Source organism: Cheilinus undulatus, linkage group 6 (genome assembly GCF_018320785.1).
Source record: "Cheilinus undulatus linkage group 6, ASM1832078v1, whole genome shotgun sequence".
Classification (NCBI taxonomy): Eukaryota; Metazoa; Chordata; class Actinopteri; order Labriformes; family Labridae; genus Cheilinus; species Cheilinus undulatus.
Genome location: NC_054870.1, coordinates 27,264,961 through 27,281,914, shown reverse-complemented (window position 1 = coordinate 27,281,914; position 16,954 = coordinate 27,264,961). Strand labels below are relative to the sequence as shown.

The 16,954-nt window shown below is 37.6% G+C and overlaps 1 protein-coding gene across 1 annotated transcript in view; it reads left to right on the top strand.

The window, feature by feature from the left end:
• The first annotated feature begins 5,030 nt into the window (after positions 1-5,030).
• Positions 5,031-16,954, top strand: part of LOC121510738 (inactive phospholipase D5-like) — a 72,167-nt gene continuing 60,243 nt past the window's right edge. Inside the window, exon 1 of the mRNA XM_041788935.1 lies at positions 5,031-5,385. Within this exon, the coding sequence (XP_041644869.1) occupies positions 5,380-5,385 (6 nt within the window). The 5' untranslated portion in view covers positions 5,031-5,379. The remainder of the gene's footprint in view (positions 5,386-16,954) is intronic.

Genomic DNA, 16,954 nt, shown 5'->3' with positions numbered 1-16,954 from the left:
TTCTTAACAACTCAAAGAGATAAAAGAGTTAAATTGCCACAAATGTATTTCCAGAGAATTGCAGGAGAAAATCTACCCTGATGCATTCATGTTGCAGTACAAAATTATTACTGTTAAAGGGAGAAGAGGATATTATTACAGTAGTTGTCATTTTAACAACAACAAAAGGAATCAAAAGACAAATGCCAACACTTTTATTTTTTCAAACATTTACTACAAGCAACATTTTGGCTTATAAAGAAAAGTTATGTTACTGTTGGATACTGCAAAAAGAAAATCAAAACAGAGGGTGTTTGCTAGATAAAGAGTGAAAAACACACATCAGCAAATACAGCCCAGCCTCTAACAGTGCTAACTGACACTGAACAGAGGGAGGCAGCAGCGTGACTCTTACTGTAATGAAGCCCACTCTGACAGCTCCACAGGAACTGCTGAGGACATGGAGACGAAAAGCTGGAGCTGTTACCTCAAGACCAGCCAGTTCTCTTTGTGCACACAAACAAAATACACGCTTACATGCTCTTTAAACAGGGTCAAGCCTCTCTGTGTTTATTTATTGCCAAGTCAGCAGTGTTTTTCAGTGTAATAAAAAGAAATAAAGATGCTCCAACCTCTACAGAAAACAAATAGAATACCCCCAAAATGTACAGTATATGAACAGAGCCAATCTAAAGACGATCTTCAACCAAAGCTAAAGATTATCCTTGTAGTCCTGCCAGAGCTTGATGAAAGATGGCTGCAGTAAATGCTGTTTGTTTACAGGCTTATCGCCAATGCAGTAAAGTTGTACAAAACTAAGTGGCTGTAAGCTATAAAACCAGTGGATTTATGAGGGCTTTAAAAATAAAGGATTCTGTATCTTCTTTATATTCTCCTCTCTGTTCTGTGTGCTCATCTTCTAAATATATCACACTCCTAAATCTAACATGGCTCTACAGAGCTTAAGGATTTAATTTTGCATTTCCACCGTACTGTTCAGCTGCTGAGCCCTGGAGGAAACAAGGTGAGAGTTTTTTTAGGCTACCTTCTCCAATATACTTTAAGAAAACTGGAAATATTTACAGTGTTACACATTCTCTTTTTGATTCACTTACAATATCTTGCACTACCCAACTTTATGTTTAAGTTAACTCCCAGAACTTTGCATTTCATCAAATACTTTTGCATTGCCATGCAGTATTTTTGAGATACCTTGTACAACTTTTGCAAACCCTTATGTTTTTTGTGTTCCTCCACAATAGCTTTGTTTGCCTGCCATATATTTACATTATTCTTAATACTTTAGCATTCCCCCTCAGTATTGCAGATTTACCTTCACAATATTTTTGCATTCCCTCACATTATATGTTCCTTCATAATACTTTTGTGTTCCCACACAAAACTCGTTCAGTATCTCACAACACTTCTCCAACTCCTACTGAGCAATACAGGTATTTCTTATCTTTTAGTTTCCCTCACAACATTTTGCACCCCCCCCCCCCATAATGTTTTGTGCTAGTTCTTCTTACTTTAGCATTTCTTTGCAACTACTACTGCATAGCTAAGAAGCATTTTTGCATTACCTTGCTCTACATTGTTCCCTCACAATACTTTTGTATTAGCTCCTACTCCTACTTTTATGTTCCCTTACAGTGTTGTCCCTCCACAATATTTTTGTGATTCCCCACACTGCTTCTGTGTTCCCTCACACAAACTTACTGGTTTTCACACAGAAACACTGCACTATTGAACACTAACACCTATTTAACACCTAACACTTTTCCATTCTCTTACAATACTTTGACATTCACTGATAGAAAAGTTTTGTTTCCTTGCATCATTTTGTGTTTCCTCTAAATATGATTGCATTTCCTCACAGTAATTTTGTGTTCCTTTTCAAACCTTTTTTTCGTAAATCATACTACTTTTGCATTACCTCTCATAATTCTCCCACTTCTTCTTAGGATTTTTTTTTTCTTTTTTTTTTTTTTTTTTGCACTCTCTTGCAGTTCTTCATATCCTGACATGTCTATTAGCTGACCATTACACCTACAGAGACTGTAATGACATTGTTTACAAGCATATGTACTTTAATATGGATTTGGCCCCCCTTTGCAGCATAACAGCCTGCACTCTTCTTAGAAGGCTTGGAAGCCAGGGCTCTGTGTGGGCCAGTCAAGTTCTTCCACACTGAACTCATCAAACCATGTCTTTATCATCCTCGCTTTGTGCACTGGGGCACAGTCATGTTGAAATAAAAAGGGGCTTCTACAAACTGCTGCCACAAAGTTGAAAGCATAGCATTGTCCAAACTATCTTGGTATGCTGAAGCATTAAGCTTGCCCTTTACTGGAAATGAGGGGCCAAGGCAAAACCCTGAAAAACAGCCCCATATCCCTCCTTCACCAAACTTCACAGTTGGCATAATGAAGTCAGACATGTAACATTCTCCCAGCACCGGCCAGACCCAGACTCACCCATCTGACTGCTAAACAGAGAGGCGTCACTCCACAGAACGTCTCCACTGTTCCACAGTCCAGTGTCAGTGTGCTTTACGCCATTCCATTCGACGCTTGGCATTTGATTTGGTGATGTGAGGCTTGCATGCAGCTGGTCAGCCATGGAAACCCATTCCACCACACTGTTTTCGTGCTTACATTAATACCAGTTGAAGTTCAGAACTCTTCTGCTATGGGCATCAGCAGAGCATTGGTGACTTTTAAGCCCCATGCACCGCAGTTGTTGACAGTAGCTGGGTTGCTGTTGCTCTTAAACACCTCACTTTCCAATCATAACGCTTAAGGTTGACTGTTGAATAGCCAGCAGGGGTGAAATTGACTGCATGACTTGATACTTAATGTTATACACCTGTTGCAAAGGGTCTAATTAACACATGACTTCAATAATCAACAGGTGAGGCCAAATACTTTGGTCCATATTGCACTTTTGCATAATATTTTTGTGCTTCTCCACAGCACAAACTTGTTTCCTCAAAGTATAGTTTTGCGTTTCCCATATTCAACAATATATTCTCAAATGTTCCCTCATGTTTATGGCTTCGCTAAAAAATATACACTTTCCTTCCTCTTTCTTCCTTCCTAATTAATGTATTTCTGCGAGGCTGGTTCAAGCTCAGCATTCCAGAAATGTTCATCGAAGTTTAACTTACTGTAAACTGAGGTATTCTGATTCTGAATGCAAAACCATTATGCACTCAACATCATACACAGATCCAGTTCCGCGTACAGGATTGGCTGGGCCCCTGAAAACCCAGAGAATGGACCCTTCCCAGTTGTGATTTATTGTATATCAATGAATGCTGTTTGGATCAGTAGCATTGGTGCTAGCTTCCTGGCTAACAGTTACCTCATTTTAGAGCTGAAAAATATGTCAAGCTATGATTGGGTTCTGATGTATAAATTACTTATTTGTACCACTTTTTAACACCTTTTCATCACTGTTTCCCCATGTTTTTTCTACATCCTTTCCACATTTGACCCATTTTTGCCAATTTTTGCCACTATTAATGCTTTTTCTCTCTCAACTCTATCTTCCAATATTTGCCTCCATAACCTATTGTTGCACTTTTCACTCAATCTTGCCAATTTTTGATCAAATGAACTTTTCACTATTTTGAACTGCTTTTCACCATTTTTCCAGCCCTTTTTTGCATTTCCTACCCCCCCCCCCCCCACACACACACACACACACACACACACACTTTTTTCCAATTTTTGCGTCCATTTTGCATCCATTTTTTACTTTTCTGGACACAATTTTCACTTTTATCTCTCTTTTGTTTCTCTGAACCCATTTTTGCAACCATTTTATACTTCCCACATTTGTGCCCTCGGTAACACATTGTTACCAAATTTGTTTTTTGTTTCTATGATGAGAGTGGGTGTTATTCAGGTTAGATATGAAATATGCTTATGACAGATTAACTTAACAATGGACAATGATTTTCCTCACCTCCATGCCGGTCCAGGTTTTGAGGTACCCCCCCCAACATAAACCCCCAAAATGTTCCCCCTGTATCACCATCTATAGGGTTCTATTGAATAGTGATACTACAAAAGCAGAAGATGCCATTGTCAGGTTTAGGCGTTGTATGCTCAGAATGAATAATACAACCATTGTAACCAAAACAGATTCAGTACAATTTGGTAAACAGCTAGTCATTTTTTTTTTTTTTTTTTTGAGAAACCTGCTGTTTAGTCAGTCTTAGCTCTTCCTTTTTTAAAAATGCTGTTTTTTCCCCTCTTCTCTATTCCCCTCTGAATCTCAACAGGCTCTGATGTGTAAAGTGTTACAGCACCCTCTGTTGGCCTGTCTTTGTCAGTACACAGCTGCAGGGCACACTGACTTTAAAAGATTGACTACTATCCTACTCTGCATGCCAACAGGAGCTGCAGTGCATTTCAGTGTGCTGCCAACATTTCCATTACATTCTAAAACATGAATTACACAACAGTATGTGCACTTAATGCTGCTAAACTCACTCAAAAACAAACAGAATTCCTGAATTGCTGTTTCCAGAAATGAAATAAGGTGCATAGTGCAGTTGTGTGTGTTTGTTGACTGTATTATATGTGGTGAAGAGAGAATTAAATGACATGTTGAGTAAGGGTGCAGACTAAGGATGCAATATTATTGTTGTTTGCTTTTCAACCACATTTATGTGTACACTTTGCATCAGCAAGACATGCATTTCTGAATCAATTTCTGAACCCATTCATCCAAAATTTAAAAGGGGGTAGGTGTGTATAATGTTTGTGTAGTGTTTTTAACTACCTGGAGATGAATGAAATCACACACAGAGGTGTGTGAGTGAACAAGATGAGCAGGCAGGGAGATGAACAGTAAAAAGGGGAAAAAGCAGGACCATCCATCTCTCTCTTCACTCCCTCTTTCTGTGTCTATATGGGAGAACAGGGAAATGTGAGCTCTCTATTAGAGGGAGAGGGTGGGGAGAAAGAGAGAGGGAGGGAGAGAGTTCGAAGGAGGTGGACGAACACACGATACGTTGAGAAGAGAGGAGAGGAGGAAAGTGAGACGGGGAGGAGAAGGGAGGACAGGAAACAGAGAGAGGAGGAGGTAGATGGAGGCAGAAAGCATCATGTTGGGATTTAGGTGTGTCCTTTTCTTTTTGAGTTTTCATTCATATAACCGGCAGGAGAGGCTACACAGACCCACATCTCCCACTTATACACGTGCATTTACAAACACAGTGTATCTGCGGACAGGGACCAAATCTCCCCTGTGACTCCAGAGGGAGAGAGGGAGCGACAGATTTTATAGCTTACACACACACACACACACTTTTTTTGTTTTGTCCTCACACACAAGTGAGAGAAAAAGTATGTGCTTTAGACTGGACTAGCGACAGAGAGATGCAACATGAAGGTGAGTTCTATCTATCTATCTATCTATCTATCTATCTATCTATCTATCTATCTATCTATCTATCATCTATCTATGCTATGATGAGATGATGATAATGTTTCTGTCAGGTATTCTGAATGCATGTACCTTACATCCAAAGTGTCCATTTAACTGCAAGTATGTGTGGACGTATTTGTGCAGAAAGGTATTATTGGGAATTGTTCCAGATCATCTTGTCAAGATGATTATTTTGTCCTCAGTCCTCTAACCTGTTTTACTGATGTTTTTTATATTGGAAAATAGCTCAGAACTACCTGGATGTATATCTTGTTCATGAATGTGGGTCATACTTGAGAATATTTTTAAAATGCCACTGTGAATGTGAGTAGTTCATTCAAAGGCTAACTTAGTTTGCTGTGACTGCAGCACAACTAATAAACATGGCCACAGGGTAAAGCTGCATGTGAAAAACCATGTAGCAGCACAGACTTAGACTAGCATTAAAGGTCCTTTACTCCCTCTGAAACCACTAGGGTTCATCTTTAAAGCTCTGCAGAGCCACCAAGACCTTCTAATGAACCTCTTTGTTTTGTTTACTTCTTTCCATTTGATAGGGAAGATTGAGATTGAGACACAAACACATTCTTTTTTTTTAAAAAAGCAATCAATGCTAGAAGATACAATAAATCAACTGTTATTGGTTTTTGCAAACTTCGCTTCAACTTTCAATTTAGGAGGCAGGTATGTGATTATGGTCAAGATGTCGGCCAATAACGAACTGAGCCCTGCCCCCTGAAATCACACTCGCCGTTTGAGTTAAAGGAGATATATTTTAACCCTTTAAGATGCTTTTGTCCAAAGTTAAGGACCTGACTGGGATTTGAACCATTAATCTGCCAGACCAAAGTCAGCAGAGTACCCAGCATATCAGCTGGTAGCTGAGAGGAAGATCAGCAGAGGAGGGTCAAACTTTCTTCTAAGCAGGAGGGCCAACTAAACCTGGGTGCGGTGTTAACTCCCCACATGACATCATGAGGGGAAATCTGAGAACAGCTTGTTGTAGCACACATTTTCTGAAAGGTGGAGCAAGAAAGGGGGAAGAGAATAGATTTTTCTGCTACTTGTGGGGATTGTGGACAGGCCAGGGACATATATCTTTGTTAAAGAGCCTGAAAAAGTGGTTTTTGCATAATATGACCCCTTTAATCTTGGGTGGGCTTTAAAATTAGTTTTTGCTACAACAAACACGGATCAGTTAACACTGATGCCCAGTTCTCAAAGAACAAAAATGCAAAGACTAAGTTGAAAAGATCGCATGATAAAGTTGAAATTGGCCATCGTGTTGGCAGTGATAAGCCATAACTCTGATACCAACTCTGGAGCTTCACGTGTCTTTTACCTCATTATGTCTTATCACTCTGATTGGCCCGTCATCATTGTGACAGACAGAATGTTCATCCAATCACCTTCTGAGAATTTTTTGAAAAATTCTTTCCTTCCCCTCTGTATGGGAAGTTTTCCAGATGCATGTGAAACGTGTGCATGTAGTGGAGATATGACACAGTCTATCTGGCATGTCAGGTTATATGCATTTCAGTTTGCAGCAAACATTGTTACCACTGTGTCCTGAAACTTTAAACAAATGTAGACATCCTTGTTGATCCTTTTTGTGTTGTGCTGACCGTGCGGTCTGTCCCACAGCTTAATCCATGAGTGACATTTTGCTGTGCTTATGTGAGGGTTAAAGGAACAGGTTAAAATGCTTGGTCTTCTCTAGCTTCTCAGGATACCTTGCATCACTGTTATATTTATCCCATTCACATAATTTAACTAGTTTCTGAGTTAGAACTGTGTACAGATCACTAAAATTGCAGGGAAATCAAAATGTCAAATGCTTTTCTGTGGAGATCTAAGAGCAAGATGTCTGAGTGCATTGTGGAGAAATCTGGGCAGTGTGTTGGAGGGGAGGGATAAACAAAAGGTCAGTTGCAACTTAAGAATGACAAAACTATGATAAAGAGATTTTAAAGCTGGGTTTAATAGTTTGTAATAGAAAAAACAGTGAAAGGAAACTTTATTTTAACTGAACAATGTCAACCTCTGTTAATGTATCTATCAAATTCCTTTGACAAAGAAACTTAAGAACCCTTGCTACCAGCCTCACTGCTGTGTTAATTAGAAACTATAATCTGGTCAAAGGACATGTCTGTGAACATTCAGTGGGAAGTTTGTTGCTGTTTATGCTCTTAGTAAGTCTGAAATAATTTAGATTAAATACAAATTTGCAAAGCAGAAGCATAATCTCATCTTTCTGCACCAACAATGACTGACTTTCTAATCCTCTCCTTGTGAACACACTTCACATAATAGTGTATTATCCATTAAACTGAGTACTAAGATGAGACTTCATCACAGACTTCATCATAACACAAATCAAATGAAAGTATGCTGAAGAACAGGCAGACTAAGATCATGTTTTATGCACTGTGATCTGACCAGCTCTGTGTTAGAGCAGCTCACAGATAAGAACAAGGCAGTCTGTTATCATGTTTGATTCATGTTTGATATAATTTTATCCAGTATGTGCAACAACATAATCTTGAACAAACATCACATGATCTTGACAGAAAAAGTAAAGGTTTTCCCTTTACCATTACTCTTCGATCGTCTCTGCCTTTCTCTGTCTCCTGGTGCCATCACTCTTCCACCCTGGCCATGTCTGACACTCAGACTGTGTATCTGTGGGGAGGGAGAGACAAGGGGAAGGTGTAGTGATGGGAATAGAGGGAGATCAAAAAAGACAGGCAGAGAGAGTAAAAGCACTGTGGCAGAAAGTAGCAACAGTCTTTCGTAATTCTGCTCACAGCCAGCATCAGTATGCCGGGTACACAGAAACGCAGTCCTGCATCAGTACACAGGCATACATACAAACAGGCCCAGAAGTCATCAGACCATGAGGCTAACAGCCAGCAGACAATTGTGCCCAAAACACCTGGAATGGTGTCCATGGCAACTAAACTACCAGTTCCTGCATGACAGTGAAAACAGTTGGACAGATCCAGAGTAGTCAGAGTGTTCACAGTGAGACATATGTCTTCAGATACAGGTCATCCTGGTCTGTTTATTTTAAAGGTTAGCAGTCTGGCTCATGTTGTCTGCAGAGACTGATTTATGGCATGAGCCTCTGCTCTGTTCTCCTTCTCTGGCAGAATCTGTTCTCAGTGAGGAAATGTGAGAGTGATAGAAGCAGATACAAACTGCACTTTGACAGTACACAGTTTCTTGATTGTGTCTGTAAGAGACAGCAGATTCAGTCCTGATGCAGATTGTGTCTGTGAACATCTCAAATATTCCAGCATATCATTTAATCCTAAATTGGTGTCAAGTTCAACTAGTCACCATTATATCTTTAACATTTGCTCAGCTTGTTTTCTATGCAGTTTTTTGGGAATCAGCATATTTTGCATTTGCAGAAGTTTTATCTAAGGGCTCAATAGTATTGCTGCATTTCTTGCATTTTTTCTTCTTTCTGATGTATGCAGGGTTATGCATATGTTTGTAGTGGCATATGTTTATGGAGCATACTTATAGAGATGCCTGTTATGTCAGTTGCTGTATGGATAAAATTCAGCTAAATGCATTATGCAGTTGCAGTTATATTTCAACATGTATTTTCCTTCCTCAGACAAACTCTTTTTGTTCCTGTCACATAAGGAAAGAGCTCACACTCCTACATGTCTGCTGAGTATGCAGGAAACTTGGCTGAACTGTGGAAGAATCTTTAGCATTTTCACATAAGCTAAATCGGAAGATAAGGCAGAAAAGTGAAGTTACACACTGCAGACTACAGAAAGTAGATTTGTGCAGCCTCTGCCGTTGCTCTGAGAGCTGTTTAAAGTTTGATACATTGTCAAGGTAATATCACAGCAGCCTGATGCAGAGCAGCATCATTTATTTGTTCTGCAGCCAGAGGGTAGCTATTGACAAGCTTTGTGAGGGAATAATAGAAAATCCTTGGACCAAATCTCACCCTGATCTTGCCTATCAAATACTGGAATAGAGCTTTGTGGTTTCCATTTTCTGCATCTGTTTTCAACTCAAACAATAAAAATTTCATCAGATGTACAATAATGAATCTGAAGTACCTCTACTCTGGTACAATATCGAGCTTCTTCAACCATTTTACATGATCAAATCATTATACAAGATTCAGAAGAAGAAGACGAAGAAAAGATTTTATAGGACCTTGGTCTTCCTCTTGGTAACCTGAATATCTTCTATTGTAACCTACTGCCAATGACTATCTGAGCCATATTTATATCTAGACAGCAAGCTCTGGTCATCATAGTGTCAGGGGGAAGTCAGGTGTTGTAGTATGGAGCAATGAAAGGAAATTTGCACCAGAGTGTGAGTGGGTGGGTAGGTAAGGCATCAAACACTGGTCCGTCACTGAAGAGACTGGGGTTTGTATACCAAACCACACTTCTATCTAAGTCACCTTTTAAGTATAAAATTTGGTTATTTCATAAAGTTTGACATAAAGACAATGTCTCTTCATCATCTCCTGCGGTACAAGGATGAAATCAAAATATCCAACAGGTGCAGACATATTTTCCTGTAGCCTGTTGCACCAGCTACGCAGATATCTGTTTTAGGTTATGGTGTAAAGGCCACACTTACTTCTTTGATGAAACTAGTCAAGTTGTGACTTATGTTCTGTCATTGTTTGGCTGCACTACAGACTTTAGGTTGATCTTAGAGCTTTATGTCCAAACTAGCAAAAATATTGTCCCAGATATGATGTTTTCTCTTAATTTAAGTAACCGATGAAAAGCATTTTTATCCAGTGTTTGTTACAGTGCCTCTTGTGTCTGTTTGTCTCTATACAAGCTAAGGGGCTAAAAGGAACTTATGCTAACTGCTGTTAATCCTAAAACAGCGCAGAAAGTGTATGAAAAATATGACAAATCATTTTACATTGGTGATTAACAAAGCCTACACCCAAACCTAGAGCCAGCATAAAATACCAACACTGTCATCGAGTTGTAAAATTGCTAATAACATGACATAATTTAACAGTGGTGGGCGGTGATTATCTCAGCTCATGGAAAACAAGTCTTCTAGAACAAGGAGCACACACTGCTGACTCTAAACAGCCAGTAAAATCCTCAGCTCCTCATCATGCTCAGAAGTTTCCCACCTTTCAAAATGATCACCGCAGTCATATCTTACAGAGGCCTTTACACCTAGTGGGAGGCAGGTGTAATAGTTAAGTTATAACTTAAACCTTTGTTGAAACTATCTCAGCTGGTGCAGCACCGTAAATGTTAGCAGAGTGTAAACTCCATCCTAGCTGTTGACTTTGCAGTAATGATCGACTGTTGGCCGAACACACTGAAATCCAGCCTCTTCCACAAATTATATTACACATTCAACTAATCAGTAAAACTTAAGAGTTTTCTCAGGTTGGTGCATCCTGCAGCAAAACAAATGCTTGTGCTGGATATAACATTTGGTGAAAGTGGTCTCCTCTGCTTGTTCAAAAGTCAAGGATCAAATCTACAGGTGGTCTTGCTTTTTAAATCACCTCAACTTTGGAAGGAGGAGATAAGGCTCACAGAAGCAGAGATCTCTCCTAAATAAAACTCACTTTTACAGACTTGCTTTTTTGTGATATCTGCTTTTAATTTAATTTTATTTTTTTTCTGTAATGCTTTATTCATTTGTTTGCTTGAAATATTTTTTTCCATTCCTAATACTTTTTCTGATGTTTTATTCTTAGTGCTCTCTATTACCTTTATATGATTCTTGAATTATCTATTTAATCCATCCTTTCGTCTCCATTCTGACATCTTCTTCTTTTAGTTCTTTAAATTCTATAGTTTAGTTTTCTCCTCACTTTGTTTACTTTACTTGTATATTTATTGAATTTATTCATTTGTATTGGCTATAACTTTACCTTTTGAGATCTACCTGTTGTACCTTTAAACCTTAAGTTATTTAATAATTTAGCAGTCTGCTCTTTTTCCATCCTGACCGATGACATTTGTTTAATTCAAGGTTTGCATGAGTGCTTGAAGTCCTTGAAAATGATTGAACTCAGATGGGTGTTTTCAAGGTTTGAAAAATACTTGAATTTTGGATTAAGTGCTTGAAAGTGTTTGAGTTTGTGATTGCATGTCTTTTGTTATAAAGAAAGAAATGTGACTGAAAAGTTGCTTATTGGAGATATAAGGTAAGTCACTTGATTTTTTTTTTTTTTTTTTTTTTTTTTGTAGAATAGAAATATAATCATTAAATAAATTTATGTTGAGAAAAAAAAAACATTTTATTTTGAAGGAGGATATCTGGCAGTATTCCACTAAACTTAAGGTATCAGTCAGCATTTTCATTTTACTGGCTTGGGCAAATATTTCTACATACTTAGTTGTATTTCCCTTTAATTCAACATTTGTCACATTTATAGCACATACAGTCTGCTATTACTGAATGTTTTTAGAACAAAATCTATTTAAAGTAATGAGAAAGTGAAATACTATTCTTAAGTATATGCATTTGTATTATTATTGAATAATAATGTATGAACCCTGTTCATTATTCTATCTTGTAAACTTCTGCTATGTAAATACATTGTTGAAATAATTATAATTATATATAATATTATAATTATAATAATAATAATAATAATAATAATAAGCTTTGGCTATATTAGATGGGACTGTCATGCCATCTGTCTTTATACAAAATCCAAGCTTTTGGCTCTATGCTAAGGTTGACTAACCTCCTAGTTTCATAGTCTGACAATATGCTAACTCCCTTAATAAGCATTTCTATAAGCCATTAAAGACAAATAAGTACCAGGGCCTTGAAACTAATAACACTTTTTCCGTGTCAACAATGTGGTCTATTTTTCTTTCTGGAAGCACCATTTGGTTAAAAGAGAGCAGGTCACCACTTTGATTTTATCTCTACTTTTTTGCTGTGCTGTAACAACAATACACTCACTGATGTTCCAGTTGGCACTTCTCTCTGTGGTATATGAGAGATAAGCACTTTAATATTACTGGCGTTGGAGCAGTTGGACCATGGCACCACGGGCAGTTAAGCAGTAAAACCTAATATCTTTACCTGGCAGCAGCTGATGAGTCTCCTCGGTAATATAATACTTAATAACACTGGAGTATACATACACTACTAATGTTTGTGTTGCAATGTGAGACAGTGGGTTTCACTTACATCAAAGCATTTTTATATATGCACTTCAAGGTAATAAAAGAGACCTAAAACCTAAAAGCCAGAGGTGCATTGGATATTTTTTTTTTCCCCTACACAAGTAAAAAGCCCCTATTTTTGATGCACCTCATGTCCAAAAAACAGACAAGCCATGGTTCTTTGTGTTGAAATATTAATATGGAAGTCACAGACTGCCTGTGTGTAAGGGCTGTATTTAATATGCTTGAGTAAGGAAAAAGCCACAAGAATACCTAGTGGTTAGATCCTACTTCTCTACTAACTGGATACACAAAAACTAACACACATGTAACCAGTTCTTCCTTAAGTAAATGAGTCTGCTCTGTGGATAGACACATTATCCATCTTTCTGTGCTAACAAGGGTTTAACCAGGCAAAACAAATGACATCTCTCAGAACATTACAAGATCTTAGAAGAGAATGCACAGTCTGATTTATCCAAGCATTAATAATAGATGGAGCTTTATTACAGAGGAGAGGAGAGGAGAGGAGAGGAGAGGAGAGGAGAGGAGAGGAGAGGAGAGGAGGATGTTGGCTTTTTGCTTAAGGAATCCCCGTTGAGAAAAATGAATCTGGGCAAAATTAATTGAACTTAATTTAATCTTCGATTTCAGCAATAAAAATCCAAGTTTCTAGCTTGACATAAGTACACTTAATTTGTAGTCAGTTTATTTTGTTAAAAATAAAATACATTTTGATTTTTTTCCTAAACAAGAATAATTTAGTTAATGTAGGCCAATCTTCCAAAGTTTATCCACATAACTAAGCCTGATTTTGTTACCTTTACTCAGTTTCATTCTGTGTTTCAAAACTACAAAATACTACATTATCCATGAATTAATGCCCCCTGTGATGAATTGTGGGTATTTCAAATGAGTGATAAATGGCTTTTCTAACAATTAGGATTAGATGAACTGCTAACTAAAGACATGACAGGGATGATAGATCAGATTGGTGGGATACAAATCTGGGGATATGTAGGCAGAATTTTCCCATGATGCCCTGGGGCAGAGTGTTTATATGTGTTTAGATATGTTTAAATGTAATCAGGTGAGTTTAGATGTTGAGTGTTGTACAGAGCTCACTGCTAGGATTCCTTTGTTCATCTTACTGATGTTTTTCTGTTGGTTTTGATGGTCAACACTTTTGCACCACCAGTGAAAACAGTACTTCCTGAAAATGAGTTTGACTGCCTGACTTACTTCTATAGTCAAAATTTTAACCATTCTCTGATCATTTCAGTGATGAGGGAAAATCAAGAAGGTGTGGAAACAAATGCAGATACTTCTGTTACAAGCATAGTTACTAATGAATACCAGTAGTGGGAGGGAATCATAAATCACAATATATTGTTCAAATTATTGCTATAAACGGCATTGACAGAATAAATCAGTTTTACAAGTTGAGTTTAACTGAAATTACATGAATTTCAAAGAAAAAAAACAAGTTAAACAAAGATTAGTCTTGTTGAATCTACTTGAAAATGTAAGTACATTTCACTTCATTGTTTTTGTTCTTGAACTAAAACAGAGTAGTAGGTTTTACAAAGGTTAATATGGCTTATCTGCAGAAATAATTTATGCAAAAAAGATGCCTAGATTTTTCTAAGTAGATTGGACTCAATATTTTTTTTATCAGTGCAGTCTTTCAGGCCTTTCACTTATTTGATGTTTATGAGTCAGGGGTGAAATGTTCCTTCAGTAGTAGTAAATCCTTAGAATTCTGCAGTTTAACAGCTGTTGCCAGAGTGACAGATGGCATTGTTGTGAATGTGCTGGTGCACTTTATTCACTGCTGTAAACCCAGCTCTTATGTACAAAGAGTCCAGGCTGTTCATGGTCGTACTTTATATTCAGTGTGCATTGGCTCTTCATGTCCCTGATAATTTAGTGTTTCACACAGCAAAAGTGTGAAGTCTCATCTCAGTCATTTCATGACTCGATAGCTTCACCCTGCATCAATTCTCATTAGGATCCTGTCACTGTGAATTAAAACTGATGCTTGTTTTGATTTTACTAAGAGAGATTTTCAGTTTGTTAACAAGGATTTTCTGTTTTAAATGCTTAGCCCTGCAGGTAGAAAATCCATCAAATCACCAGATTATTCATCTTGAAGGTTATTATTGACAATAAAAGGATGCCCTTAGTTTTCTCTTTGGAGGAGAAATTTTAAACAATAATTAAACTGGGCTCTAACTTTTTAATGGCTGCACCTGGAAGGTTTACGTTGTAGTTTTATTATCAGAGCAGAAAGTGCTGACTCAGCTTTTTAAAAGTTCTTGCTGTCCTGGTGTTAACTCTGACACTTAGTGACTGGATGTGTCAGCTCATTACTGAGAGCCTGTGAGCATCAGCATACCTGGTTACTGCCTGATGAGGGAGAGGAGGCACAGAGGGATGACAGGCTGTCAAGGCTACACACAGTGTAATTTATACACTATGCTAAAAGACAAATATAAGAAAATATATTATTTTCACAACACACTGCCTATTCAGTTGCTTATCCCATGGTAACAGATCGATAAGACATGAGGAGCCATACTCATAGCTCTGTTTGGCTGCAGCAGTGCTTTGAGAATGAAAAAAAAATGATGCCAGCATCCTAGTACAGGTATGCTCATAATATAATGCTAACATGCTCTGGAGGACTATTGTTTAATCAGTGTGTTAGCTTGCTTACATTTATAGAGAACAGGATTATTGGATATCTTCAGTTTTGCAGCTACTTGGTGATACACCAGAGTTTCAAACAATTCAGATTCCTGGTTCTGGTGATGGTGCTTTGGAAGATTCACTCTTTATGAAAAATTTAGTCAGATATCAGACAGTATCAAATGGCTGGGTAATATAGACCAGAATTCATTTCTATTTATTTTGTATCTGAAAGACAAAACACAATGTACAGTACATCCAGTTGTTGTTTTTTTCTATTAAAAATAACAAAATTAAACTCAGTCCTTGGCCAAAAATTTCAAGTCAAATGTCACACTGGCACTTTTATGGAAAATTACATTAAAAAATCTACGTCTACTATTACTACTCTATGTAATATCAAGTTAATTTGCACCAATTAGCTAAATTTAATAATGATTCCACACTTAGAATATCTTGTGGTCTTTAACCATATTACTGTTAGTGGCTTTTACTCTAAACAGTGCTCTTAATAAACAGTAGGTCTGGCAACATAAAATAAACCAATTAAATTATATTGTCTGACCTTATAAATCTCACTCAAAAAATATTTCAGTTTAGCACCAAAACTAAAGCACTGCCCAACTGTAAGGTGTTTATTGTCATGGATATTCTGAATTCCATTTCAAACAAGACCTTGAATGTAAATCTCAGCTAAATCTTGAGTGTTGACTTCTCAGTGTTAAACATTTCATTTGGGATTTTAACTCCATTCTGAGTGAAATTGCCTTCAGCGTTGGAGTTACTTGACAATGTAAGTGAAACTTTGTGAAGAGTCAATTGATCCAAGCTGTGCCCACTGCCATTTCAAATTTGGGGTGTGTAGTTTTCCCAGCATGCACGTGGGCAGAGTCTTTAGATGTGTTTCAGATGTATTTATATATGTTTATATGTGTTTAGATGTGTTAGAGATTGCCTGTTGCACAGTGATAACTGTTGGGATTCCTTTGCTCATGTTTCTGGTCTTCATTGTTATTTTGGATGTTAAACACTTGCAGCATGGGTGAAGTTATCCACCAAGTTGGTCACTCCCTGTCTGTGGCAGGGGATGGTTTACAATGAAGTATTCCAGACTTCCAACTCCGGCTGATTCTAGCTCTGCATCTATCTCTTTGTCCCATTGTTGCTATAACTGGCTTTGCCACAGTTGTTTAATGTGAGATGGCAATCTTTCTTTGAGAAGAATCAAAGCAATAAATACCACAAGTTAACTTATCTGTAAATCTGGAAAAAGTGTTTAATCCAGCAATCATAGTGTTGGATTTAACACTGATAATTTTGCTGTGTCCAGTGTTGGAATAACTCTGGTTCAGTGTTGCAAATTAACACTTTGAAAAGTGTTAGATTGACACTCAAAAGACTGGACACATAAATACGCATTTCTAGTATTAGATTTAAAACTCTCAGTGTTAATTTGACACTGGTGATTGCTTTTTAGTGCTTGCGCTGAGGAAAAGTCAGGGAGTCACCAAAGTATTATTCACACTTTTGGGACATGTTAGTTGGTTATTGCTATCTTGCAAAGACCAACCATCTTAATAATTTCCAGATAGCTTTGTGACTTTCTCTATGTCATGCATTAAAATAAATAATTATCAAGATTTCTTTCAAATCACAAACAAAACAAAACAGAGGGATGACAGAACTAC